Below are 27,313 nucleotides of genomic sequence, written 5' to 3' on the forward strand. Positions count from 1 at the left end.
TCCCACACACACACACTCCATAATTCATATACTGTCTATACACACACACACACACACTCCATAATTAATATACTGTCATATACTGCCCATAATGTCCGTACACACCATCATATACATATATATTTATATTCTGGACTCTGACATTACTCGTTGTAATATTTCTTAATTCCTTTCTTTACATTTTTGGGATTTGCGTGTATTGTTTTGTATTGTTAGGTAGCTATTACTGCACTGTTGGAGCTAGGAACATTAGCATTTAGCCAAACCCACGATAACTTCTGCAAAATATGTGTACGCAACCAATAACATTTTTATTGGATTTTGACACACGCACACGTAAAAACAGCCCATTAGTCACATATAAAAGCTTGGAAGTCAACCTTTATTGATACTGTTAAAAAAAAACATTGAACATATTAATGTCTTTCCATATTTGTTTCAGTACTCCCATTAATACATGAAAAACAATGGTTAACATGTAAAACAATGGTTAACATTTAGCATCTCAAGAGTTTTTTTCTCTCAGAACACCACAAAGGTCCTAATGGTCATTCTGAAGCACAGAGATAAAAACGACATAATAACGAGGTGTATATAATGTTGTTGCTTGCTCCTCTAACTACTGTATGTCATTGCTTGAGTGGGGTGATGTACTAATAAAAGCCACCAATCCAGGCAATGAAATGGAGGGCTTTCATCATTGTCAAAAAGCAGAACTTTTATATCACACTTGGGTGCCTTTGAGCTTTATTTGTGTTATTGTACCAATAAAAACAAAGTAAATGTATGCACCTCTTAATCATCATCATCATCATCATCCTCCTGAACAGCTTTCAGCAGAGCTACAAGATATCAAAGGAATATAGTAACACAATGGTATTATAGTACATAATCGAATGAAGTACATTATACAAAGAGAGTAGAAAAATCAAAGTAGAAAAATCCTGAAAGGTACCGAGTGTAAAACGTTTCTAATAGTCTTCCTCAACCTTTGTCTGTACCAAGGACTGGCGACTGGCATGCTGTAGTTTTCCTCCTTTGGGGACTTGATTGAATCGGTTTTGGTTCATAGAAAAATCACTCAGATTTCCTCATGTTTTAATAGCCTTCTGATAAAGTACAGTTGCACTAAAGAAGCAATATTCCATGACCTAGTGCCGGACTATAGACCAATGGGGTTGAGAAACGCTGTCGTATGAAGTTGCGTGAATAGTTTGTTTACATGCACAGTGTCCGTCTTTGTCAGCGGACACCTTTGTCGTATTCAAGTACCCTCCTCTAGGTCTAGGGGTTAATAAATTAGAGACGTGGTGAACTGCCCTGCAGTTGCAATGTGATTGTGGTCAAAAACCAAAGGTAAACGATACAATGTATGAAATTAGTGTACAGTTTTGGGAATGTAAAAACTTGATGAGAGAACAATGACCTGACTTTGGTTACCAATATTAACTTAGGTAAACCTGGGTTCACCCTCAGATATTGACCAACAAAGTGTTTAAAAATGCCAGTTTTTGTCTATACACATCTCCTACGCTATGTATGATTTTCCATTTACTAATTTAAAAAATATACACATTTTACGTGTTCAGTCCATATCAAAAGTATCTCAGTGTCAACTTATGCTTATACGCTCATGGCTTCCGGCAACACTACCAAATGGGAGTAATAAAAATCGTTTTCTCAATGGGAATATGGACTAACTCACATGGGCTAAAACCAGTGGTGTAAAGTCCTTATGTAAAAATACTTTAAAGTAATACTTAAGTCGTTTTTTAGGGGTATCTGTACTTTACTATTTATATTTTTGACAACTTTTACTTTTACTCCACTACATTCCTTATGAAAATAATGTACTTTTTACTCCATACATTTTCCCTGTCACCCAAAAGTACTAGTTACATTTCGAATGCTTAGCAGGAAGAGAAAAATTGGCCAATTCACACACTTATCAAGAGAACATCCCTGGTCATCCCTACTGTCTCTGATCTGGAGGACTGACTAAACTCAATTGCTTCGTTTGTAAATGATGTCTGAGTGTTGGAGTGTGCCCCTGGCTATCCGTAAAATAATAAAACAAGAAAATTATCAAAAGTAAAACATGTACTTTTGATACTTAAGTATATTTAAAACCAAATACTTTTAGACTTTTACTCAAGTAGTATTTTACTGGGTGACTTTCACTTTTACTTGAGTCATTTTCTATTAAGGTATCTTTACTTTTACTCAAGTATGACTTCGGTACTTTTTCCACCACTGGCTGAAACTGTCTTTCTCAGTCTGAGTTGAACTCATTTGGACCTCAGAGAAAAAACCATAACCAAGCCCTGTTGTGTGACCCCCTACACAATTTGCCCTTATGAAATCTTTCAATGTACAAAAGAGAGATCTAAAAAGCTATATGTAAATATTCACAAAAGAGAGATGCAAAAAGCTAATCTAGATTGGTTTGACAGCAGGTTCGTCATACTAGAAAAAATCCAATCCTTGTGGTTGAAAGTAAATCGACTCAGTGGTAACTAAAGCCACACAAAGGCCCAGTCTACTCTACTGTCACCTTGACACTTACCATCATCGGATACTCAGTAGTTGATAAACAAATTTCATCCATTGCAGTATTTTTCCTCCTATGACTAAATCTTTTGCTGTCCAGCAACAAACCATTACATCTCCTGCTAAATTCACCCCAACTCAATTAAATACTATGTTTATTTTTGGTTGAGGGAGCATCTTTGGCAGCGGGGACTATTGCTTTATTGGAGTGGGGTCCCTAAATCGCTTTCATGGTCTGTTGTTGGGGCACGGTGGGGGGCGCGAGGGAGGGGGGCAGGGGGGCCCTGGGGGGGTGCGGGAGGGGGGTGGCCCCGGGGGTAGCTGGCTGACGGGCGGTGCTCGCGGGGGCGAGCTGGTCTGTGCTGGCGGCGGTGTAGTGGGGCGGATCAGGGGACGGTAGTCTGGAGCAGGGGGGCTATGGGCCCGAGGAGGGGCCTTGGCTGCTGCCGCTGCCTCGTCTTTCACCCGGGTGAAGTTGATGCATCGACCCTGGGGGGAAAGAGACCGTAACATCCGATTACATGGTGATCAATGTCCTAAAAGTCAGGAATATACAGAACCCCATTAAGCTACAGTAAAGACATAACTCAGATGACATTGTACCCCCCCCCTCCCCTCCCCCACATGGTCCAGCCCACCTCCCACGTACAGTACACAGGTGTCTTACCCATCAGCCCCTGCTGTGACCCCTCTACCCTCTCCTCCCAGCCCAATGTACTGTTACCAATGAAACTGTGGCCGCTTTCCAATAACCCCATGTTGTTTATAGCACCATATGGAGAAGTAGAGAGAGAAATGTAGAGACAGAGGGGGGTGGGGGGGGTTGCTGTGATTTGAGTCAATTCAAAGCAATACGTTCCTTTTGCAGCATAAACTTTTGCTCCCTATTCTCGTCCACCACAGCTACTTCCCTACATAGTGAGAACCCCTTGCTTCGACCACAGTGGCGTCTTACAGTGCACTCTCGCGGTATATGGTCTAACTCAGATTTATGCCCTTACCAGACAGACATCCCAGTCACCCCTTTTCCATTCCCCACGCAGATAGGCAGACATGGACTTACTAGGTCATACTGTAGAGCCATTTAACATATGCAAACACACACATTAACACACACACACACACACACACACACACACACACACACACACACACACACACACACACACACACACACACACACACACACACACACACACACACACACACACACACACACACACACACACACACACACTCTGAGTGGCTGCATTGTCAAGACATCAATGAAAACAACAGAGGACACATTCCATTCATCTTGACTTGTAAATGATATATGAGGTAGAAAAAATACAGAAATCCTCTGGTAAACAAACTCGGTCTCTGACATTCAATCAAGTCAATAACAGGATGAGAACAGGATGAGAACAACCTTTCTGCGAGTTCATAACATTGAACCAGTGTGGTCAAATCGAATCAAGCTTTATTTATACAGCACATTTCAGACATGGAACACAAGCATCTCGCTAAAACATCTGCTAAAGATGTGTATTTGACCAATAAAATTTGATTTGATTTGAATGTACTTCACAGGATTTAATTTTTTTTTAAACAATAAATAAAAACGGAAATATTTACTACACAACAAACATAAGAGGATAAAAACAAAATAATTACAATAAAACTGAACGAATAAAAGGCACCCTAAGGAAAACAAAAAAGATGTGTTTTAAGATCTCTTTTAAATATGTCCACAGTTTTGGCCCCCCTCAGGTTCTCTGGCAGGCTATTCCAGAGGCTGGGGGCATAATAACTAAAGGCTGCCTCTCCGTGCATCTTGGTCCTAGGCTTTAGGATAATTAAAAGGCCAGTGCCAGAGGACCTGAGGGACCTACTGGGTACATAACTCAAAAACATGTCTGACGTATTGGGGTGCACAAGCATGGATTGATTGAAAAACAAATAGAAGAATCTGGTGTGAGACTTTGAACCAGAACTTACAGTACAAAGGCAAAACAAAGATGCCCCTTCAAACCTCCCTCTTCTAACGTCTACCATTAAAACCCAGAGGTCATAAAACAGACTAGCCTGTGTTACGTCAGACTGGTTTTCATGTGCCCCCGCTGGTTGAGACGACTCTCGCGGTCATCTCTGCTCGCTATTACCTCATGTCCTTCGCATTGCGAACACTCTGTCAGGGGAGACGTTAAATCAAAGCCTCTAATGTAACCTCAGGAGGCGATCTGCTCGAACACATGATGTTCTACGTAGGAGCTCGCTGAGAAGTTGAGAGTATTTGGAGACATAGCTGTGGTCCTATGTGGCGGTGTGGAGCCAGTGAATTAAGACTAGGGCTGCACAAAGAGAGAGGGATATGACTAAACCAGACTATGCACAGATAATCATACCCTGTAGGGCTGTGCACACAGTACACAAGCGCACACACACTGCACTATACCACACTCAACCGAAACTAAGCAAACAAGGAGTGTGTCTGGGTGTCCTAAACCAGCACAGAGAATCCCACAGTAAAGCTGGGGAGGAAGTTAGAGAGAGGGAGGGGGGGAGAGAGGGAGGAAGGAAGAGAGGGAGGGAGAGAGAGAGGGAGCGAGGCGGAGAGAGAGAGGGAGAGAGAGGGAGGGGGGAGAGAGGCGGAGAGAGAGAGGCGGAGAGAGAGAGGGAGAGAGAGGGAGAGGGGGAGAGAGATAGAGAGGGGGAGATCACACTCTACTTGAACAGAGCTATGCTCAATCATGAGGCATCAAAGCCAAAGAAACGGCACAATATTAAGAAATGCTATAGATGGAAGGAAAGTAGTGTAGAAATATACCAAAAAATAGTTAGGCAGCAACAAATTCAATCCCTTCTAGACAATATGTTTCACTGTAATAGTGAAGGAGTAAACTTGGCAGTAGAAAACCTAAACATTGTATTTGACCTCTCAGCTTCCCTATCAAATCCCAAAGTTTCAAGCAGTGAACCTAAGAAAATTAACAACAATGACAAATGGTTTGATGAAGAATGCCTAAGAAATAAATTGAGAAACCTATCCAACCAAAAACATATGGACCCAGAAAACCTGAGCCTACGGCTTCACTATGGTGAATCACTAAAACAATACAGAAATACACTGCGGAAAAATTATGAACAGCACGTCAGAAATCTAACCACTTCTGGGAAAATTTGAAAACTCGAAACAAACTACAACACGAAGAATTATCTATCCAAAATGGAGATGTATGGATAAACCACTTCTCCAATCTTTTTGGCCCTATAACAAAGAACAAACAAATAGATGATCAAATACGAATCTTAGAATCATCTATTAAAGACTACCAGAACCCACTGGATTCTCCAATTATATTGAATGAATTACAGGACAAAATACAAACCCTCCAACCCAAAAAGACCTGTGGGGTTGATGGTATACAAAATTAAATGATAAAGTATACAGACCACAAATTCCAATTGGCTATACTTTTAACTCTTTAACATCATCTTCAGCTCTGGCGTCTTCCCCAATATTTGGAACCAAGGACTGAACCCCTAGCTTTTAGAACGACAAATAATGCATGAAGAGCAGAATTAGGCCAATACCCGCTAATTATCAAAATCCAGAAAAGAGACGTTAAATTCTACAACCACCTAAAAGGAAGTGATTCCCAAACCTTCCATAACAAAGCCATCACCAACAAAGAAATGAACCTGGAGAAGAGCCCCCTAAGCAAGCTGCTCCTGGGGCTCGATTCACAAACACAAACAGACCCCACAGTGCCTCAAGACAGCAACACAATTAGACCCAACCAAATCACGAGAAAACAAAAAGATAATTAGTTGACACATTGGAAAGAATGTACAAAAAAACTGAGCAAACTAGAATGCTATTTGACCCTAAACAGAGAGTACACAGTGGCAGAATACCTGACCACTGTGACTGACCCAAACTTAAGGAAATCTTTGACTATGTACAGACTCAGTGAGCATAGCCTTACTATTGAGAAAGGCTGCCGAAGGCAGACCTGTCTCTCAAGAGAAGACAGGCTATGTGCACACTTCTCACAAAATTAGGTGGAAACTGAGCTGCACTTCCTAACTTTCTGCCAAATGTATGACCATATTAGAGACACATATTTCCCTCAGATTACACAGACCTACAAAGAATTCAAAAACAAGTCAATTTTTAATAAACTACCATATCTATTGGGTGAAATACCACAGTGTTGTCATCCCAGCAACAAGATCTGTGACCTGTTGCCACAAGAAAAGGGCATTGAGTGAAAAACAAACACCATTGTAAATACAACCTATATTTATGTTTATTTATTTTCCCTTTAACTATTTGCACATCATTACAACACTGCATTTATACATAAATGAGTGCATACCTTTGTGAGTGTAATGTTTACTGTTCATTTTCTATTGTTTATTTCACTTTTGTTCATTATCTATTTCACTTGCTTTGGCAATGTAAACATATGTTTCCCATGCCAACAAAGCCTCATGAATTGAAATTGAGAGAGACAGAGAGAGAGAGAGAGAGAGAGAGAGAGAGATAGATAGAGAGAAAGAGAGAGAGAAAGAGAGAGAGAGAGAGAGAAAGAGAGAGAAAGAGAGAGATAGAGAGAGAGAGAGAGAAAGAGAGAGATAGAGAGAGAGAGAGAAAGAGAGAGAGAGAGAGAGAGAGAGAGAGAGAGAGAGAGAGAGAGAGAGAGAGAGAGAGAGAGAGAGAGAGAGAGAGAGAGAGAGAGAGAGAGAGAGAGAGAGAGAGAGAAAGAGAGAGAGAGAGAAAGAGAGAGAGAGAAAAAGAGAGAGAGAGAGAGAGAGAGAGAGAGAGAGAGAGAGAGAGAGAGAGAGAGAGAGAGAGAGAGAGAGAGAGAGAGAGAGAGAGATAGAGAGAGAGAAAGAGAGAGAGAGAGAGCAACAGATGCTGCCTTTCTGTTTTTCAGTAGTCATGGAGTTAGATCGATAGCTACGTGAGTTGTATTCAGAGGATGCATTGACTAGGGGACATAGCAGGTCCATTGTAAACTGATGGAATCAAAGGAAACTAGGCTTCATAGATCAGCCTTTCTACTGTGGATACGAGGAGCATTCAGTCGTGTTTTATGGAATTGTACTGGAAAGGCTTTTAGCCAAGGCTTCTCTCAATAGTGCCATTCAGGATACAGGCGTTGTCATAGCAATCTGCATGGCGATAAAATGCAAAATAGCAACAGACTGAAATATGTCTGTCGGGAAACCAGATCTGACCTTGGCCAAATGGGTCCAACGGAACACACAAGGCCTGTACATGTTCTGTGAACACCAATATGATCTGTGTGTGTGTGTGTGTGTGTGAGTGAAAGAGCTGTGTTACCAGCAAGCATGGCCCGGTCTCCTCAGGTAACACTTTACACAGGAAAGAAAAGAGCTCCTCTGCCTTGTATGTGTGCTCATTCCTCCCTGAAGGAAAACATATATATTACACCAGTAGAAGTAGGCCTGCCTCTGAATTTTTGTGCTTCTTCGTAACCGACCGCAAATTACTCGAGTAGGCGACGCCATTACACGGAGGGATGGAAACGATTCCGCTGGAGTAAGCATTGTGTCACGTAACCCTTTGCAGGTGGCGATCGTTGAAAGCTTTCCTGGGTCAAACCTTTTGAACAAAGTTTCGACATTTTTTTGTCCGGGAGAAATTTGAAGGACGCTAATCATCATTGTTCCTCTTTGCGGTCGATAGCTGACTTCCCGTGTCATTGTTGAGAGCTTATCTGGCAGTACGGTCACGTCTTCTCAGTTCCTAGTTTTGGCCGAGAGAATACTCTTTAAATGTGGAATTCCAGTTAAAAAGGGCTATTGAAGATTTTCTGCAAATAACGCATGATTTTAACTTGCACCTGGAGAGGTGCCATCTCAACAGGCTAGCTGCAGCTCTCAAAGGAAAGAATTGAGAGGAGATCTATGGGATACAGTCCCTCAGATAGTCTAGCCCTCAGATAGTCTAGTGCATATCTAGAGCAAAAACCAACTCCAAGCCAAACTCCAACCTCCGTTTTGATACAAAGGGTCAGCATTGCAAAGTTAAAACATGTGAATGTAGAGATTTTAAAACCTTAAGAGGAACTTCCTGGAGTGTGTCCACAGTCCTGGTTTATTTCCCTTTTATGGCTGATTTGAAGCAGGTGTTGGGCTCTGCCGTGTCATGAATCTTGGCACTGGTGAGGTGTCGGCCACTGCAGGGGCGTTTTTGGGGGATTGGACTGTCTGATGAGGGATTGGACTAAGGCTGGGCTCCCAGGGTGTTTTAAGGCTTTAGTACTCACATGTTCTCCTGGCTGAGGCCTCATGAGAGAGACCTGGTCGTAACCGCGGCGAAACAGGGCCCAAATGGCGTCCAGTTTACCCTGCCGACAAGAGACAGAGAAATGACTACAGTGAATACTGTCAAAAATGCATTCTAGCTAGCAAACTGGTAAGTGTGCATGGCCAAAATGTTCTTTCATACTACACAGTACCCTATTATAAAAGTAGCGGTAGCGAGGAAGAGAGTATACATACTAGTCTTAGAAAGAAACGAAGAAAGGAAAGAGAAGAAAAGTGTGTTTCTACCTGTATGGGAGTGTACCACTTCCTGTCTGCGGCTGGCTTCCTGTTGTGGGCCTTCTTGGGCTTGGGCTCGTAAGGCTCAAACTCCTGCTCGGGCATTTTCACCACAGCGTTCTTGGGCATCTCCAGTTTAGCCCCCTCCTCCGTTGAACCCTTCCCTCCCCAGCGCACCTGCAGGAGTGGAACAGATTATATGACCTACAGTACCTGCAGAAGGAGTGTTACATACTACACACGGGCAGTGATGTAGTCTATAATAAAGTTCCAACTTTGATGTGTTTGTGAGGAAATATGGAGGATAAAGATTATAGCAATTTCACTGTCAAGAGTGGATTAGATCCAACTCGCCTCCATTCTTTTGATTCCTCCGACTCCTCTTCCTCCATAGTAGGATGCATCCACGGTGGGCCACTTCTTCTTGGGCATGCCATCTTCATCATCTGATTCCTGGCGGAGAGAAAAGATAGGAGCATGTGTTCATGTGTTACGATATTATGCATCTTTCCCATATTCTTGGCCACGATAGTAAACGTCTCCAAAAAGCAATTTATCTCACTTGCCTTGCATGAAAGCTTTTTTCATTCACCAACAAAATAGCTTCACAGAAAATAAAACAAGAATTCCGACAAAAGGAAATAGAATTGAAAGACTCCCAGTGAGGGTAAAATAGAGAATTAGTAAGCGCTTTAGGCCATTCATGCATCAGAGATCCATAGAATATAATGCCTCTGTTTCACAACCAGCTGTGTCACATCTATGGAAAATGTGACAAAGACTTATTATTTGGAATCAACTTCTGTGGCGAAATGCCCTGAAGAGGCCTCATGACTGCATCACTTAACATTTTGTCACTTATTCTTGATTTTTCATCTGAATAGTGTTGCGTTTTCTGGGAACTTCATCCCTATTGAGCATAGACCCCACTGAGCTTGATGATGCGTTCCATGGCTCACTAATAGGGCTGTGCTATGATTGAGACCCTGTGTGTGACTGAGTGTGTGTGTATAGTCTTTAATGCATGTGTATACTTTCAGAGATTTAAGGGCCGACTTACTGGCTCTGGAGGAGGTGGCGGTGGCGGCTCCTTGATCACCTTGACAGGAAGTTCAGGGGAGAAAGTCACATTAATATCAATTGTTGGACACTAGCTATGTTTCCAGTAATTTGTCCAGTGATTTTTCTTATCGACATTTAGAACGTTTGCATAGAAAATAGATTAGACAATTGCCTGCTAGGGTGCGTATCCATTTAACAATCTTGTTTTGATAAAACAGCTGGATGTAATGACATGACACCAGAATAACGACAGTGTCTAATAAAAATGTAGTGGCTGAAGTGTTTCATTATCCATTTAGGCAAATTGCGCATTAATCAATTGGCGACCTTCTGTATTCCCTCCCACCTATCTGTTTCAGGTCTCAGGTAGCCCGAGAAAGCCAGCATGGATAGAATGCAATAACTAACTAGTATTTGCCATATTCTAATAATACTCATGTGCCTGAATGTATCGCCATGGTCCGTGCCAAAGTTGCACTCCTGTATATCTGACATAATTGGATGGTGAAACTTGTATCAAGACAACCAGAAAAACAAGGAAAAACAATTCAGCCATTCTTGAACGTCAGGAAAAGGATCCTGCAAAGAAACATTATTTTTATAGTTGAAAAATAGATTTAGCAGGTAGTTTAGATGTGGAGTGGAGCTTCATAGATACGTGCCCCGCGTTCCTTTAAAATGATTCGGCAATCATCGTTTATTGTCCAAATAAAGAATGTTCAACGAAAGAAAAACCACAGATGTATCATTTATTTTCTGAATGAACTGCAAAACTGAAAGAAATTTGTTACCAATGTTTAAAGTAATGTTTTCTGGTAAGTAAAAGCCCTTACAAACAATAACAACATAATTTTCATTACATTGAACCAGGTTACTTTGTTTACGGTAATTACGTAAGTCATTTCAATGGCAATTACTCTGCTATAGGGTCTACTCTATACAGTATACAGATGTAGGACCTTCATTTGAGGCATTTTGCTACAGCAGGAAAATAATCCTGCAGTAACAGGAAATTTGAATTATTATGTGGATTATAATGAATGGACATTTTTGTAGGGGTTGATACATTTTATATAAAAATCATGTCTGAAATTTCCAAGTGGATATTACAAACTTCAGAAGCCTTTTCAAATCACAAATACACTACATGTTTTAAATGTCATAGGAAAGTTATCCTGCAACAGGGTGATCAAATTAAAATCCTACACCTGTAAAATAACACATGGCCCATAATCGCCATCATATTGAACCAACTGTTAATGGAGGGTTACACTAACCACAGTGCAGCAGAGGGGCCAGAACCACCACATGAACAGCACGGCTATTAACAGGAACAGAACCAGGAGGGTGATGAGAAGGATGGTGCCATCAAACTGCCAGGGAAGATAAAAGACAGAGTTAAGACAGGGTTACGACCCACATTAGGAGGAGGAGGAGGAAGCAGAAATAAAAAACAGAACAAGATTCAGATAGAAGAAACAAAGAAAGGATTCAATGCAAAATAATGGAAATTGGATCATTGTTTCCCAACATTAGACCATTTCTAGTGAGTTTTGAGTAGTAGTTGTAATGTGATTGGCAGAGCATACTTACACACTCTGTGGTGGTGATGTGTACAGAGCTAGTGATGAACGACAGGCCTTCATTCATGCTCACTTGTAGATAAACAACTCTGAAACACAAAAACAGACAAATTAGGCTAGTTAAGACCTGCTTTCCCAAGACCACTGAATGGCAAAAGGGCAGTTGTCCAGTGCCAAGGTGCCACACAAAGAGAGCTTTGCGCCCAACAAACAAAGCTATTAATGCGCAGACATGTCATTACACGTCTGAGACTAAGTAGGGCACTGGTATCAAAGTTGGTTTAACTCTTTTTCAGCCAAGAGAGGCTTTTACCTTGCCCGATCAAAAACAGTTGATGCCCACATTTCTTCATATCTCCAAAAACTACTGCAAGTACCTTTCTCTTCTGGGTGCAAAACAATTATTCACATGTGACCTCAGGGAGCCTGGAAAACTTCTCAAACCTTTGTGATAAAAAAACTAATTTGGAATTCCCTGCATTTTTCTAGGGTTGCAAAGCACGCAGACTGATCAACAGGATATGCGAACTAGGTCATTTGGACTGATAAGCATTATTTGGTTTGGCTGTCTGGAGTCCACTCTTATCCCTGAAAGAAGTAACGATCAGGGGGAAAATATGGTCAGTTGGACTTGGGGCCATGTTCACATTTTGTGGAGATGTGAGTACGCATGTGCATGCGTGTGAGGGGAGAATAATCAATTTGACCACGGGGTGCTAACTGCTAGATGACTCTATAGATTAAAAGAAGATGACAGACGAGGAGAAAAAAATGGTGAAAAACAATGGGAGAGAGGGTAGGAGGAGGGAGTTAACTAGAGAAAGTGGATGTTCAGGAATAAAATACCAGACAGAGAGGAAGACAGGAAGTGCCAGTCTTGGCTGTGTGGTGTCAGACATCTGTTAAACAAGCAGATGAAAAGGAAGGGTCTGCACTAGGCAGACGTTCTGCTGCTTTGATCAGAGCTGTTAGTGAGAGAGAGATAGAGAGAGAGAAAGAGTGAGCGAGCGAGCGGTCGAGGTGGCAGGGTGAGGGTAGAGGAGAAAGCTGGAGGTAGAGGGGAGAGGAAGGCAGGCAGGGGAAGGGGGTGAGGGCTGGAGGGAGATGAGAGAGGAAAGGAGGAGTGGAGAGTAACAGGGTTTTGAGTCTGGGGGAACACAAAGAGTGGGTGGGAGAGAGACTTTGTGGGCTGGAAAGTACGTCATGTACTTTTATTTTATGTCTCCCTTAAACTGTCTCATCCAAGGTCAAAAGAACCCTCAGAGTCTTAAGTCTTTTACCATTGCTGTCTAATTCCTCAATTTATGACCTGATCCAATAAGTTCTTAAAAATGGGGTTCTGAAGTGGTTTGTTGATGTTGGAGATTCTGAGGCCTACATTAGAAACGAGGCAGCCTGATGATGGATGTATCTGTTATTGGATTATGGAGCACACAGGAGGCTGCTGAGGGGAGGAGGGCTCATAGTAATGGCTGGAATGGAATAAATGGAATGGTATCAAACACTTGGAAACCACATTCGATACCATTCCATTAATTCCGTTCCAGCCATGAGCCCTCCTCCCCAATTAAGGTGCCACCAGCCACCTGTGATGGGGCAACCGTAACACTGTCCTCATTATGAAAACACAGGGCTCTAACCAATGAGGCTCTACCTGAATGAACTCATTGGCATATATAGAGAGAGAGAATAGAGGAGGAGTGGAATTTGGCCTTGACGGAGTCCGTTAAGACACCCTAATGAATAGCAGGCTTCTTCTGGTAGTGTGTTTATGTGGGAGGGCTTGGGGGGGTGATCGGCTAGAAATGCCAGGGAACACACACTCATTCTACAGTGCTTAAAAACAGCGATAGCTCTGACCCTCTTAAAACGTATTAAAAATGTATTTTTAAAAAAGGTACTCACTGCCCAACTTCATCCATGACTGGAGCCGTACACAGCAGGAACGTGTCTTCGATTTCCACAGGCTTCTTATCTATGGAGAGAGTCAAACACTCCGTTTACTTAAATACGTTTCCTTTCCTCAATCGACTGTAGTTCTTCATGCATGTTACAGCTGGAAGTACACATTGCACACATTGGTATGAAACACCTGGTTAAGCCTACAGTAAATGAAGTGTAAATGTAAGCAGGTACTCACTAATGGTGAGAGTGTCATTGAGTCTAAAGCTGCACAACACCTGCTCTATGTTCCTGGCGTGAAGGAAACCGTTTCCTCTCACCACTACCTGGAAGCTCTCTGGAAATAAGACACACCTTGAGTTTAGAAAAATACTACATACATTTAATATGATCATAGGCTATCAGACTTTGCACAATTAGGTTGGGTAGCATACAAGAGTAGCTAGACTGACTTGTCAACATCGGTTAAATAAAATACAGAAAACATCATGCTCGGGAAACACAGGTCTTATGGGACTTGTCTCTCTCGATTAGGAAACAAGTCATTTATCAAATTGACTTCCATTTGGCAGGCCAGCATAAATTAAACATGGACATTCCATTTAGAGATCCTTTCATTACAAGATCCCCGATACACTACCCTCCATTAACCCCAATGGGGATTCCTGTCTGTTGGGGTCATTTGAGTGATCAGGGTTCTATTCATTAGGTACCAAATGGCAAAAAACAGAATGAAACAGAGAGGGACCACCTGAATTTTTCCAATAAGAAACTTTAAGAAATGTTAGTTTTAGTCATTTAGCAGATGCTCTTATCCAGAGCGACTTAGAGCAAGTGCCTTGCTCAAGGGCACATTTGTCACCTAGTCAGCTCAGGGATTCAAACCAGTGACCTTTGGTTATTGGCCCAACGCTCTTAACCGCTATGCTACCTGCCGTTTTCCATTTCAAAATGTTTTTCTATGTTTTGCTACAGTGTGCCATAATGAATACGAGCCAGCTGAGCCCCAGTCAGAGGGAAGGGCACCAGCCTGGCCCCTTAATGAAATGAACACAGCACTTAGGTAATGACAGGGAACTAGCGTTGCTCTGCTTTGATCCTTTAGGGACCCCACCTCCTGCACAAACACTGGAGGGCTCTGCAGCTAGGATCTCAATACAGGACTTCTTGATGATCTGGAGAAGGAGAAAATGATGGAGTTGACTAGGTTAAATAGGCTAAAGGTGACTCATATCTTGTGAAGGTTCTGTATCGAAATAAGAGACAGGTTCCTCAAATTTGAGACACTCAGTAGCTATAGGCTACATTTACAACAGTCTATTTTGACTTTTCAACTTTATTTGATCTTTCTCTGAAGGTATGTTTCGTGAAACAGGCCTAAGTCTCTCCTTCCTGGCCAGTGTGTATTTACCGAGTCGATCACTCCTCGCAGGGCTACGAATCCGCCCATCACAGGAAACACATGCTCGATGGTGTCTGCTATGGTGGCCAGCTATAGGGGGAAGGAGAGAACAGGTTTATTTACACAGACCCAGTGCTTCCTCCTGGCTCCCGTCTCAGTAACCAGAGACACACACATCATGACCCATTCATCTTCGGTGAAGAGTTCAGTGAACACTTGATTTGAGATGAAATAACCATATAATTATATTGTTTGGTGATTGTACCTTCATCTCTCTCTACATGCATGACCAGGTTAGGGGGGAAATAACAGTACAATGTTAGGGACACTAAGCACAATCCTGATGAACAATGGACATTGGACAGAGGCCTAAACAACCTTGATGAAGGGAAAAGTACAGTATGTTATATCCAGACATTTAGTGAAAGTCAATCTGGGTGGTAGAACGACACATTAAAAATCCAGTTAAAACGATGCATGACTCTGAAGCTTGCTTCCTTAGCTAATATGATAATCGTTTGCATGCAAGTCAAATCGGCCAATTTCATTACTGCTCAGCCTGGCGTATAAGTAGCCCTGTAAACCTCACAAGCAAACTCGGGTTCAAGATGTGTAGGTAGATGCAATTATGGGATACATAGTCTACAAATGGGTTACTAAATATAAATAGCACATATTGTAATCATTGTTGTGAAATAATATTGAGTGCGTAGTATTACTAGATGTAATTACAGTATATCATTTTCTGTTAACAGGTTCCTAAATGTGTTTTGACAGGGGAGCAGGACATGCATGTTACACTGCAAACTAAACCCTTGCCTGTGTCTCGTTAAAGTCCTTTACTCCAACACAGTACACCATAGCTCCTAGAGACCGGCTTCTCTCTGCCTGTTTGTTGGGGGGAAACCAAGAATCAGCACCAGAGAACATATTTTAACATTGTCTTTCCTTTACATCAACAGGAAGGTGAATGTTACATAAATCCAATTTGCCTACCTCCTGTTGTGCAGTGACGAGTTGGTGTTCGTTCAGCTCCCCATCAGTCAAGGCAATGATAACACTTGCTGTCCCTGTAACAGAGAGGTCAATCAATTGTATGACCTCAACATCGCCAAGTATCGAGTGATCTTTGCTATGTCTAACTCTAGTGACAGGTGCCATTGGATGCTCACCAAAGTTTTCATGGTGTATCTGCTCATTCGCCTGAAAGGAGAAGACAATGTTATTCTTCTCATTATGTTTAAAAAACAACAACAACATGTTAAACAGGTGAATAACATGATAAAGTAAGACCACGTCAGAAGCAGATAAATACCCTTTCCAAGCCCAGGTGCATAAAGGTGTCTCCACCAGGTATCTCTTTTCTCAGCACATTCAATCCTTTTCTTATCTCCACCCTGACAAACAACACAAATAGCACGTTATTAAAAAAAAGAGTCTGGGTCTGATGTCTAAACGTCATTACTGAGTAAAATAGTCATCACCACTTCTATTCCTCATACAAGACAAACGGATGCGTCCCAAATTGCACCCTATAAACTGAATAGGGTGGCATTTGGGATGCATTTAACCCATATTTGCAGTGTACCTGTTTTCTGTCAGTTTCATGAGAGTGGTTCCTCTGGATGAGAAGACAATGAAGGACATTCTCAACATTGGGCTGTCAAACAACAAAGCACACAAACAACGGTTAGAGACTATGGTGGTCCTGAACCATTCAACAATTCCTTTTGTCAAGCCTCAAAGACGCCATACTACGTTTGAGCTCAACACATAAACAAACAAACTCAAAATCGGGACCACACAATGGACACACTCTCCAAATCATTTATTTCACGTATTTATTGTGACATGCAAGGACGTGTTTTGGCGTCACAAATGTACCTAGGATGAAAAACAACTCACATGGAAACATGTCCATGCATTCAAGCATAAATCACTGAATTCTCTGTGGTTAGTTCTATCCTATTGTTTGTTTATGGGCCATGTTCACAAGGACTCTGGACCCAATTTGATGGATTCATATGTTGTTTTTGAGACTTTTGTGATGGGGAAAAACAATACCACCCAAACTGAGGAAGCTTACTAGCTATTGACGTTAAGGGAATAGCTAGCTGACATCGCTGTGCACTCTGGTCATGTATGTCTTTGTCCTCCAGCTTGAAGCTCTCGAGCTGCCGTTATGTTCATGACACATGCCATTACTGCGGTTGGTTGGTAAGTGAATGAGCACATGGACAGTCTGTGCTCCATTGGGGAAATATTTTTTTTTGCTGGGGGGGGGGGGGGGGGTTATGTGTTGTCGAGTGCTGTTTCTCTTAAAGCTCGCTGGATGGATCCTGCCATTACAGGCCAAGCAGCATTGAAGATACTTTTCCTATTAATAAATAAATGCTGTTACAGAATTCCCATGCTGATGGCGATGAAGGACTATTTTCCGGCATGCGTGTTGTTTATTTCTCCGTCTGGCGCCGCAGAGTCTAGCTTTCACCCACCCTCACATGAGAGATCACTATCCCCTCCAGCTCGTGGCCTCAGCCAATCGGACTGTCCCGATGCAACTCACCTCTGTGCACGAGCTAGCCATGCTGCCTCTTCAGGCCTTGATTGACAACAAAATATCTTTGTGATGTTCTCTTACCTGATAAACTTTTCAGCTAGATGCTCCACAAAGGAGTAGATTTCTATCCAGTGGTGTTTGACACTGCCAGATCTTAGAAAGAAAGAAAACAGAGGAATAGTTATATCCTACAATCTAACGTTGTTTAAACGCACATGTGACACATTTCCTAAATGTTTATCCAACACCTCCTAGTACAGGAACTGTTTGTACTACTGCGACATATAAAGTCAACACAAAATCATAACAGAGAGGTTATCAGTAAGCTGATTGGCCAAACAATATGTCACGGAAAACACAAGCCATTTGAACATTAGCAGAAGAATCTCCATTGACACATACTAACCCCATTTATTAGGGAAAAGGAGGAAAGTGAGTTTGGACACATCTGAGGACCAAGTCTGTAACTTAGCAACCTGCCCAGCTAGCTACCCGGTGATCTCTGAGCTTCCATAAGGGACGGTAGCAGTAATAGTCCCTATGAAAGCTGAATGCTCTCCACAGAGAAGAGCTTCATTTCCTCTAAGTCCGGGAAGGAAGGGACCTGGCTGGTGGTTGTGGCGGTGACTCGTTACTGAAGAATACTACACATGGGGAATGATCTAATTTATTAAACTGAACCAAACCGCTGTTAGCGGATGGATGAAGCAGTAGCCTGAAATAGGACAATGCTGCTGACGAAGCCTCACATGGATGTCTGATGTAATAGTTACAATCTGAGCACCAGACATAACATTCACTTGTTTTCCCAGTTTAGTCTCCGTACTGGTTTTCTGGTGTATATTTGTGTTGTTAATGTGTAGGATAAACAGGCATGACATACTGTGCAGCTAGAGTTGAGTGTATTCTTTAGAAGCTTTACAAACATTGCATTCAACGGAGTCAAAGCACCCTGTGAGGACAATACTTGTCAAGCTAAACAAACCTTACCCAAATAAAACGTGTGGGGGAGGCCAGCGAGCGTCACACTTGGATGTTCAACAAATGTGCTGAATAAACAGTGTTCATCTGACGCGGCTTGAACACACACAGTCGGACTGCCCTCACCCGAGGGAAGAGCCAATCTGTCAGGCATGCGGTTTCTTTCATTACTACGGGGGAAATACTACACCTCAAAATGTCTTCTTTCATGTACAGTACAGCCATATAGGGATAGTGTTTCAGTGATTCACAGAGGAGTGAAGCTAAAGACTCCCCGCCTTGGAGATTCTCTTTTGCATCACAATGGATATTATTTGTGTTGGACAAGACTGTTTTCTGAGGTACCAGGCAGTCGTGGGATTGGAGCCTAGCTTGCAGTTTTCTCACCTGTATAAACAGCATTAGGAAAGGAAGTGGGCTATTGTCTTGTGAGATCCTTGAAGGAAAATGTTGTGGTACTTTTTCTTTGATACAATTTTAATAGACTGAGTCAAACCATTACAGTTCAAAAGTTCTGGAAGTTGTTATTGCAAGCTTCAACAGCTTTGTTGACTAAAATGATTGAGCTCTTGACGACAGGAGTTTGAGATTATATCATATCAAAAAGGGTGCACGTTTTCGTTGTCTAGTGTTATATAATTGATAAATCCTCTGACTATACGTACATGATAAACGGCACATGTCGGGCCATATGAAACTCATTTTGAAACTGATGGAACCCCATAGACAAGAGAGAGAGAGAGTGATCGGGGTAACATTCGGATGGCTGGGATAATTAAAACCACGCGTTGGCTCTTTAATGTCTCTTCTGCTGGGGGAAGCAGAAAAGATCCACCGTGGATCTCTAACCACAAGTCCATTTTTTTGTCTTTCAGCCCACACAGACAAAATAGATCAGGACTGGTGAGGTCTGTGCCCTAACCAACCCACTGAAAACTGTCCTGGGGAATAACAGACCAACGAGCACAACAGACAAATGACATAAGACGAATGACAGGCTATGGCCTCAAGGCCATAAACAACAGCTATTCAGTTTACTACAGCGTTTGATCAGACGGCTGTAGCTGTACTGTTTCCAAACACCTTAGGACACTCAGGGAAGAAACCTGCACAATCGACATCTAGCAACGCTAAACAGATCAGGTCAGGACTGTGCTAGATGTCTGAGAGGGAGAGAATTTGTTACTTTAAACATGAAAGCCCAGAGTCATTTATATATATATATTTTTTTTTTATCAAGCCTTTCATTCTGCTGACTGTGTGAAAACTCACCACTACAATGAGCAAAATGAAGTGAGTCGGGGAGAGAGAGAGACAGACAGAGAGTGTTCAGTCGGTCTAGGCCAGGGATGTCAGAAAACATGTGAGGGAAAAGGCTCTGTCAGACCCAGGTGTTCAGTAAAAGGCTCTGCTCTCACGCTTCTAAGTGTTGAGAGGAAAATCCAACACCATGAAGCTGTAGGGTCCCTTTCCAGTTGGGCCTGCTGCATGTTAAAAACCACCCCAATCTGCGAAGCAATGATCTTACTCCAATTTAACTGACTATGCACATGGATTTGTACCGATAGACCATTAACCTACTTTTAGCTTGAGGCCTACTTGCTGTGTCTAGGCTTCCAACTGAAATCTTTCTTTACTCTCACTCCCTTATCTTTTGGATTTTTCCATTTTTTCCCTGTCTTTCTTCTTCTCACCCTCTTTCTCTGGGTGCAATATTATTTTCTCTAAATAACTGACTGCCCATTTAAAATGTCTGTCTTGCTCGGGTACCCCAAAGCACTGGGGATTCTAGATGGTGTGATAACATTTAAAGCTGCAATATGTAACTTTTTGGGCGACCAGACCAAATTCACATAGAAATGTGAGTTATCGATCTGCCATTCTCGTTGAAAGCAAGTCTAAGAAGCGGTAGATCTGTTCTATGTGAATTATTTCTATGGCTCCCGTTCTTAAGTTTTTACGTCTTTTACTTTCGGCTTTGTACAATACAAAAATACAATATTTTGGCTTGTGGAAAATATATTTCACAGCGGTTTAGATGGTACAATGATTCTCAACACAAGGGATCATCAACTCGACTCAGCCGCGGGCCAATGTTTTTCTTGAGCGGATGGTCAGGGAACATAATTACAAATCATTTGTAAACTGCAAATTGACCAAACGGACACAATATTCAACTAAAACAGAATCATTTCAAACCTTGCTGACATTTGTATACGATCACTTACTGTATATCTCTCTATTATGCTTGGGAATACTTTGGAACAGATTTCCAAAATGAAAATCACTTGGAGCTGATTTGCTGGCATGTTTACAGTCTTTTATGTCCAACAATAAAATTACAATAAAAAAAACAGCTGGGCCACCAGTTGGGAAACACTGCTCTATAATATACTTGCTTGTTTTGTCACATAAACTGAAATTAGGTGAACTTTTAGAATTTTAGCAACCAGGAAATGGCGGATTGATTTCTTCATAGTGCATCACCTTTAACAAGGCATTTATTCCTGCAAAACACACATGCCAAAAGCTTATTCTGATGCGTTATGGAGGCCAGAGCAGCACCATGGTCCAGGAGAGAGAAAAAAAACACATTCCACAGTGAGAAAGTCTTGACATGTTTACATTATTTATAGACTCCAGATGTAGTCCGGGTTGGCTTGGATTTTAAAAATGATCACAACATAACGCCCAACTTCAATGTTGGCCTGTGAAAAAAACAACATTTCGCAATGATTAACGTTCTTGTGAAGAATGACGTAGACTTGAAAAGGAAGAACAAATGGCTGCTACATGCAGCTTCTAATGGGAAAACACAGGTGCCAAACATAATTGTTTCCTATTGTCCCATAGCTTGATCAGAAAACAATTATAACAAGGCCAAGCGGGTCAAGACACACATTATGGCTGTGGGAATCTGCTAGGGCATCGGCGCTTCTAGCATTATTATCGTGTGTCTTCTAAACAGTGAATGTCCCGTAGGCCAGAGTTTTTACGTCCTACAAGAGGCAAATGCAGGTGGCAGTAGCTAGGTCTCCATCCGAATGGCGACAGATTTTCACGCGAATATTCTCCAAAATCTGCATTAAGAAAATATGCACATTTTTCCACCAGTTTCCACCAAACAGACTTGTTGCAGGTAAAACTCTGTGCGTGATGACGTTGTGCACACAAAATGTACCTTTTCACTTAAGTGTCCAAGGACCGAATAAAAATCAAATGTTCAATGTGTTTCCATCGCTTTTTTAACTCTACCGATAGTTATGTCACAAATACTGTTGCGTTAAATAGCAAATGTACCTAGTCAGGTCTTGGCACATGTGCTCTAGACAACAGCAGATACAGTGCGGGTAGGATCTGCGGGTAGGTTAGTCCACCTTGCACTTTCACCACCCTGTGAAGTTCATCAAAACGTATTTAACCCGTAGCCTAATAAACTGCATGGTTTCCCGAGTCGTATTGTGAGGACCACACAACAAATCATCGCGTGACTCCAAGTTTACTTCGATATTATGATTATTATATCAATATTTTCTCATTAGGGTGTTTCCATCGCCATTTCTCGTATAATTAATTTTACCGACACAAAAAGATGCCACCATGTCGAACGAACAAATTATCTGTTGGCATTTATATTTCCATCACAGCTGATGTGATTATTATTTTTTATAGAGTATGACTTTACTCGCATAAAAACTGTGGATGGAAACGTGGTTTTTATTTTATTTATATTTAACCTTTATTTAACTAGGCAAGTCAGTTAAGAACAAAATCTTATTTACAATGACGGCCCACCAAAAGGCAAAATGTCTCATGCGGGGACGGGGGCTGGGATTAAAAATAAAATACAAAAATATATAAATATAGGACAAAACACACATCACTTCAAGAGAGACAACACAACACTACATAAAGAGAGACCTAAGACAACAACATAGCAAGGCAGCAACACATGACAACACAGCATGGTAGCAACACAACATGACAACAACATGGTAGCAAACACAACATGGTAGCAGCACAAAACATGGTACAAACATTATTGGGCACAGACAAACAGTACAAAGGGAAAGAAGGTAGAGACAACAATACATCACGCAAAGCAGCCACAACTGTCAGTAAGAGTGTCCATGATTGAGTCTTTGAATGAAGAGATTGAGATAAAACTGTCCAGTTTGAGTGTTTGTTGCAGGCTGCAGCGAACTGGTTACCAATAAGGAAGTAAGGGCAAGGAAGTGATGTCAGCAGACCAAAAGTAAAACTAGGGTGTTTTCCCATAACATCTGATGAGCATTAGCTACAGTGGTAGGGAGTGCGTTTTGATGATTTTTATTATGCAGAACATTTGGCATCAGTACTGGTCTGCAGTGATAGAAACATGCCCTAAAACAATACATTTTGTTGTGTTCCTTATAAAACAGCAGGATAGGGCCTACCAGTCTGATTAAGCTCAAAGTCATACCCATAGAGATCTTATTAAATTACTAATTATATGGTCATACCTCAGTAGGCTATAGTACACCACAACATAGGGTTAACTTTAGCTTGGTTCTCTTTGATCCACTACCCACTTGGACCTTAACAGTAATGATTCATGATATCCACATGGTCCGTTTTCCTTTATTCGGTGACCGCTTGGCTGGGGGAGATTTTTCCATGAACTAGTCGTGAAATTTACAGGATTTATATTCAAAGAAACTCGGGACCAAAGTGTTGACTCCAGCCACTCCAGTGTTCGGCGCATGTGACAAATACAATTTGATTTGTATCCTAGTTGTAGCCCTATGCAGTGTGACAAGAGCCAGACCTGGAGGAAAAACTCCTGGTCCTATGGGATGTAACTAAGGCCCAGAGTTCTTCCTGTTCAGGTCTGGTCAGGAACCCAATGACCAAGCTAAAGTACAAAGGGCTATGTCCTTAATCTACATCTCAACCAGAATATAGTCTGTGCTAGTGTTGTCACGATACCAGTATTGCAATACTATGACACCAGATTCTTCTTGGCAAAAAAGAAAACATGAAGCATAGTCAACTTTATGGTCCATTAAAACATACTTTTGCAAAATAGGGTGTGCTATAGCTTGCAAAAAAAAACAAATGTGACTATGGGTGACAACACAAGACAGTTTTTCCCCCCAACATTAGGACTTGAGTCTGCTTCATGTTGTGTTTCCTTTGCTTCCTTACTTCCTAGTATTGCGATACTGGTGTTGTAAAAACACTTGCCTGTGCATCTCATAAACAGCTCAGGCCTGAGGGATGAGGGGATGTCACTAACGAGCATCCGGTTGTTTGAAGTCAGGAACCTCGCTTAGTAGCACCAACATCCTCATCATCAGGGCCACACAAGTTTGTACACATAAAAATCTATCAACATTGAATCATACATCTTCTACGAGTTGTGTTACCAGATGAGAACTTATCTAAAATATGTCCAAATTAGATCAGATATATTACATAAGGTCAGAGAACTGGCAATGTGGTGCCAGGACAACAACCTATCCCTCAACGTGAGCAAGACAAAGGAGCTGATCGTGGAATACAGGAAAAGGCGGGCCGAACAGGCCCCCATTAACATCGACGGGGCTGTAGTGTAGCGGGCCGAGAGTTTCAAGTTCCTTGGTGTCCACATCACCAACAACCTATCATGGTCCAAACACACCAAGACAGTCGTGAAGAGGGCACGATAAAACATTTTCCTCCAAAGGGGACTGAAAAGATTTGACATGGGTTCCCAGATCCTCAAAAAGTTTTACAGCTGCACCACCGAGAGCATCCTGACTGGTTGCATCACTGCCTGGTATGGCAACTGCTCGGCATCTGACCATAAGGCGCTACAGAGGGTAGTGCGTACGGCCCATTACATCACTGGGGCCAAGCTTCCTGCCATCCAGGACCTATATAATAGGCTGTGTCAGAGGAAAGCCCATAAAAGTGTCAGAGACTCCAGTCACCCAAGTTATAAACTGTTTTCTATTCTACCGCACAGCAAGCGGTACTGGAGTGCCAAGTCTAGGACCAAAAGGCTCATTAACAGATTCTACCCCCAAGCCATAAGACTGCTGAACAATTAATCAAATGGCCTATTTACATTGACTCCCCCCCCCCCCCATTTATTTTGTATACTGCTGCTACTCACTGTTTATTATCTATGCATAACCACCCCTACCTACATGTACAAATTACCTCAACTAACCTGTACCCCTGCACACTGACCCAGTACGGTACCCCCTGTATATATGGTACCCCCTGTATATAGCCTCGTTATTGTTATTTTATTGTGTTACTTTTAATTTTTTATCACTTTAGTTTATTTGGTAAATATTTTATGAACTCTTCTTGAACTGCTCTGTTGGTAAGGGCTTGTAAGTAAGCATTTCACGGTAAGATCTACACTATTCGGCGCATGTGATTTGATTTGACATGCTGACTCCAAATTGACACAATACATTATATACAATTCATTTCTATTGGGCACAAAATATTCTGAAACACAACCAAAACAAACAGCAAATGCATCCAACAAATGTGTAGAGTCACACGCTTGATGTAGTCATTGCGTGCTATGGAACCAAATACTTAACTTTTTACTCCTTTAATACACATATAACTGAATTTGTCCCAATACTATTGGTTCCCTGAAATGGGGGGACTATGTACAAAAAGTGCTGTAATTTCACCCGATATGGATGAAAATACCCTTAATTGAAAACTGATAGTCTGCACTTTTAACACCATAGTCATTGTATCATATAAAATCCAAAGTGATGGAGTACAGTGCCAAAACAACAAAAAACGTGTCACTGTCCTAAACATTTTGGAGCTCACTGTACACTATTGTCTGTTTAGTAATGACTTAATACTGTGTAACGAGCGAGGCTTGGCATCTCAATATAACGGTTCCCTGGGTTTATTATACAGTATAATAATAAATATGCCATTTAGACAGTTACTTACTTGTCAAGCACAAAATACAAGTCAAAAGCCCCCTGACATGTACTTTCCTCCCCTTCTTCTTCTACTTCTTGCTCTGGTTCAGCATTTACAGATGCTAAAGTAAACATCAAAAATCCAAGGAAAAGTAGGGACACTTTTCCCCAAAACCTCGCCATCTTTCCCCCGCCAAAAACGCAAAATACTCCAAAAACTCAATGGAACTAAGTCAATGCTGTCTCACATCCACAAAGTCTTGAAATTACTTATCTAGGCAGAGATACATAACCGACAAAAAACGGCCAAGGCTGCGCCATAGAAAACCGTTGCTCTCAGTTTCCAAACAATACAGACCGTTTGCCTCTGACAAATATTGGATGGGCGGTGAAGGCGAATATACCATACCAAAACTTGCAGCACTTTGTTCTCCTTTGAAAACGTAGGAAATAATTTGTTCAGAGATTTTACTCTCCGATATCATCCTGTCATATTCGCATGATAAAACAATCGTGGAGTATTTGAGTAACAAATCTAAAATGTTTCAATGTGTTAGAATATATGTGGATAATTCACAAAAATACAAGTTTCCTGTGAAAATTGTCAAAATAATTTTGGTTAAAATAGCTAAATGGAGACGTGCAATGTTAAGAACTGGGAGCTCGGGAACAAACATGCCAGAAATGAACCAGGTTTCATATTTCTGCCTAGAGAAAAAAAACGAAAAAAGGTCGAGATTCCATCTTGCACCTCCCTCTCAAGAAGCTAACTTTGGAGAAACATATGCCTGCCTATAAAACAACGAAGAAATGATGAGCTGCAGCATCCACTGACTTAACACCAAAATCCCATCTGTCCAGAATGTTATTACCATGAAATGCTAATTAGCTGCTAATGTGGCTATCATAAAGAACTACAAATGCCATGATGATCTGGACGGAACTGCCAAATCGAGGCAAAGGTAAGAATCTCTGGATTAATTATCTAATGTTAGCTACATTTAATAATGAATAAATTGGCAAAATTTTCTTCAATTGATAATTCTGTGAACTGTTGTGTGCAAGTTTTCAATTGACAATCCCTATTAGCAAAGGTCTCAGCTAGAGATGACGTGCAGGAGCTTGCAGGGATTTGTAGTCTTGCATGATGTCTACTTTGATGCTAATTAGCATTTTAGAATCTGAGAGTAAATAGAGCCGAATATATTGATTAAAGTCAACTTGTCCAAGAGAGATTTACATGATTATCGAAATGTAACGCCAGGATAAGCATACACGAAATACAGTTTTAGGTGTTTTGAAAATTCCCTATGGGAAAAATGAGTGGTAGAAAAATTATTAGGAAGCATCATGGGCTCCAGAGTGGCGCAGCGGTCTAAGGCACTGCATCTCAGTGCAAGTGGCGTCACTACAGTCCCTGGTTCGAATCCAGGCTGTATCACACCCGGCCGTGATTGGGAGTCCCATATGGTGGTGCACAATTGGCCCAGCGTCGTCTGGGTTTGGTTGGAGTAGGCCGCCATTGTAAATAAGAATTTGTTCTTAACTGACTTACCTAGTTAAATAAAAAAAATCCCTGTTTGACAGCTAGGTGTTATGGTATTATGACACATCCGCTGTTGGGCTCTATTGAGTACCATGGTATGAGTCATAAGGATAAAATAATAGCCAATCAACGTTGAGCTGAACTGAGTGAACTCAACTGTGAATGGTCCTGGAGTACCAAAAAAAGTGTAATGGGAAGCTAGTTTGGATTTGGCTTCACTCCAATCACATCACAACG

The 27,313-nt window shown here is 41.6% G+C and overlaps 1 protein-coding gene across 1 annotated transcript; it reads right to left on the reverse strand.

Moving 5' to 3' along the window:
* Positions 1 to 361: 361 nt before the first annotated feature.
* LOC139570164 (anthrax toxin receptor 1-like) lies at positions 362 to 26,293 on the reverse strand. The gene is made up of 18 exons (XM_071391784.1): positions 25,559 to 26,293; positions 17,702 to 17,773; positions 16,649 to 16,720; positions 16,376 to 16,457; positions 16,233 to 16,263; positions 16,057 to 16,130; positions 15,880 to 15,948; positions 15,070 to 15,150; positions 14,773 to 14,833; positions 13,897 to 13,995; positions 13,662 to 13,731; positions 11,767 to 11,845; positions 11,451 to 11,546; positions 10,172 to 10,210; positions 9,466 to 9,564; positions 9,121 to 9,288; positions 8,835 to 8,915; positions 362 to 3,039 (listed from the first exon to the last, which is right to left on the reverse strand). The coding sequence occupies exons 1-18, from the start codon at positions 25,711 to 25,713 to the stop codon at positions 2,779 to 2,781; spliced, it is 1,689 nt and encodes a 562-aa protein (XP_071247885.1). The 5' UTR covers positions 25,714 to 26,293; the 3' UTR covers positions 362 to 2,778.
* Positions 26,294 to 27,313: the final 1,020 nt, after the last annotated feature.

This window comes from Salvelinus alpinus, chromosome 3 (genome assembly GCF_045679555.1).
Source record: "Salvelinus alpinus chromosome 3, SLU_Salpinus.1, whole genome shotgun sequence".
Taxonomy (NCBI): Eukaryota; Metazoa; Chordata; class Actinopteri; order Salmoniformes; family Salmonidae; genus Salvelinus; species Salvelinus alpinus.

Excerpts from the sequence above, each read along its gene's own strand:
- LOC139570164 (XM_071391784.1), bottom strand. The coding sequence starts at position 25,713 with ATGGCGAGGTTTTGGGGAAAAGTGTCCCTACTTTTCCTTGGATTTTTG. Across the intron at positions 16,458-16,648 it reads ATGAAACTGACAGAAAACAG|GGTGGAGATAAGAAAAGGAT; the intron begins GTACACTGCAAA and ends GTTGTTTGTCAG. Across the intron at positions 9,565-10,171 it reads CGCCACCTCCTCCAGAGCCA|GAATCAGATGATGAAGATGG; the intron begins GTAAGTCGGCCC and ends TCTCTCCGCCAG.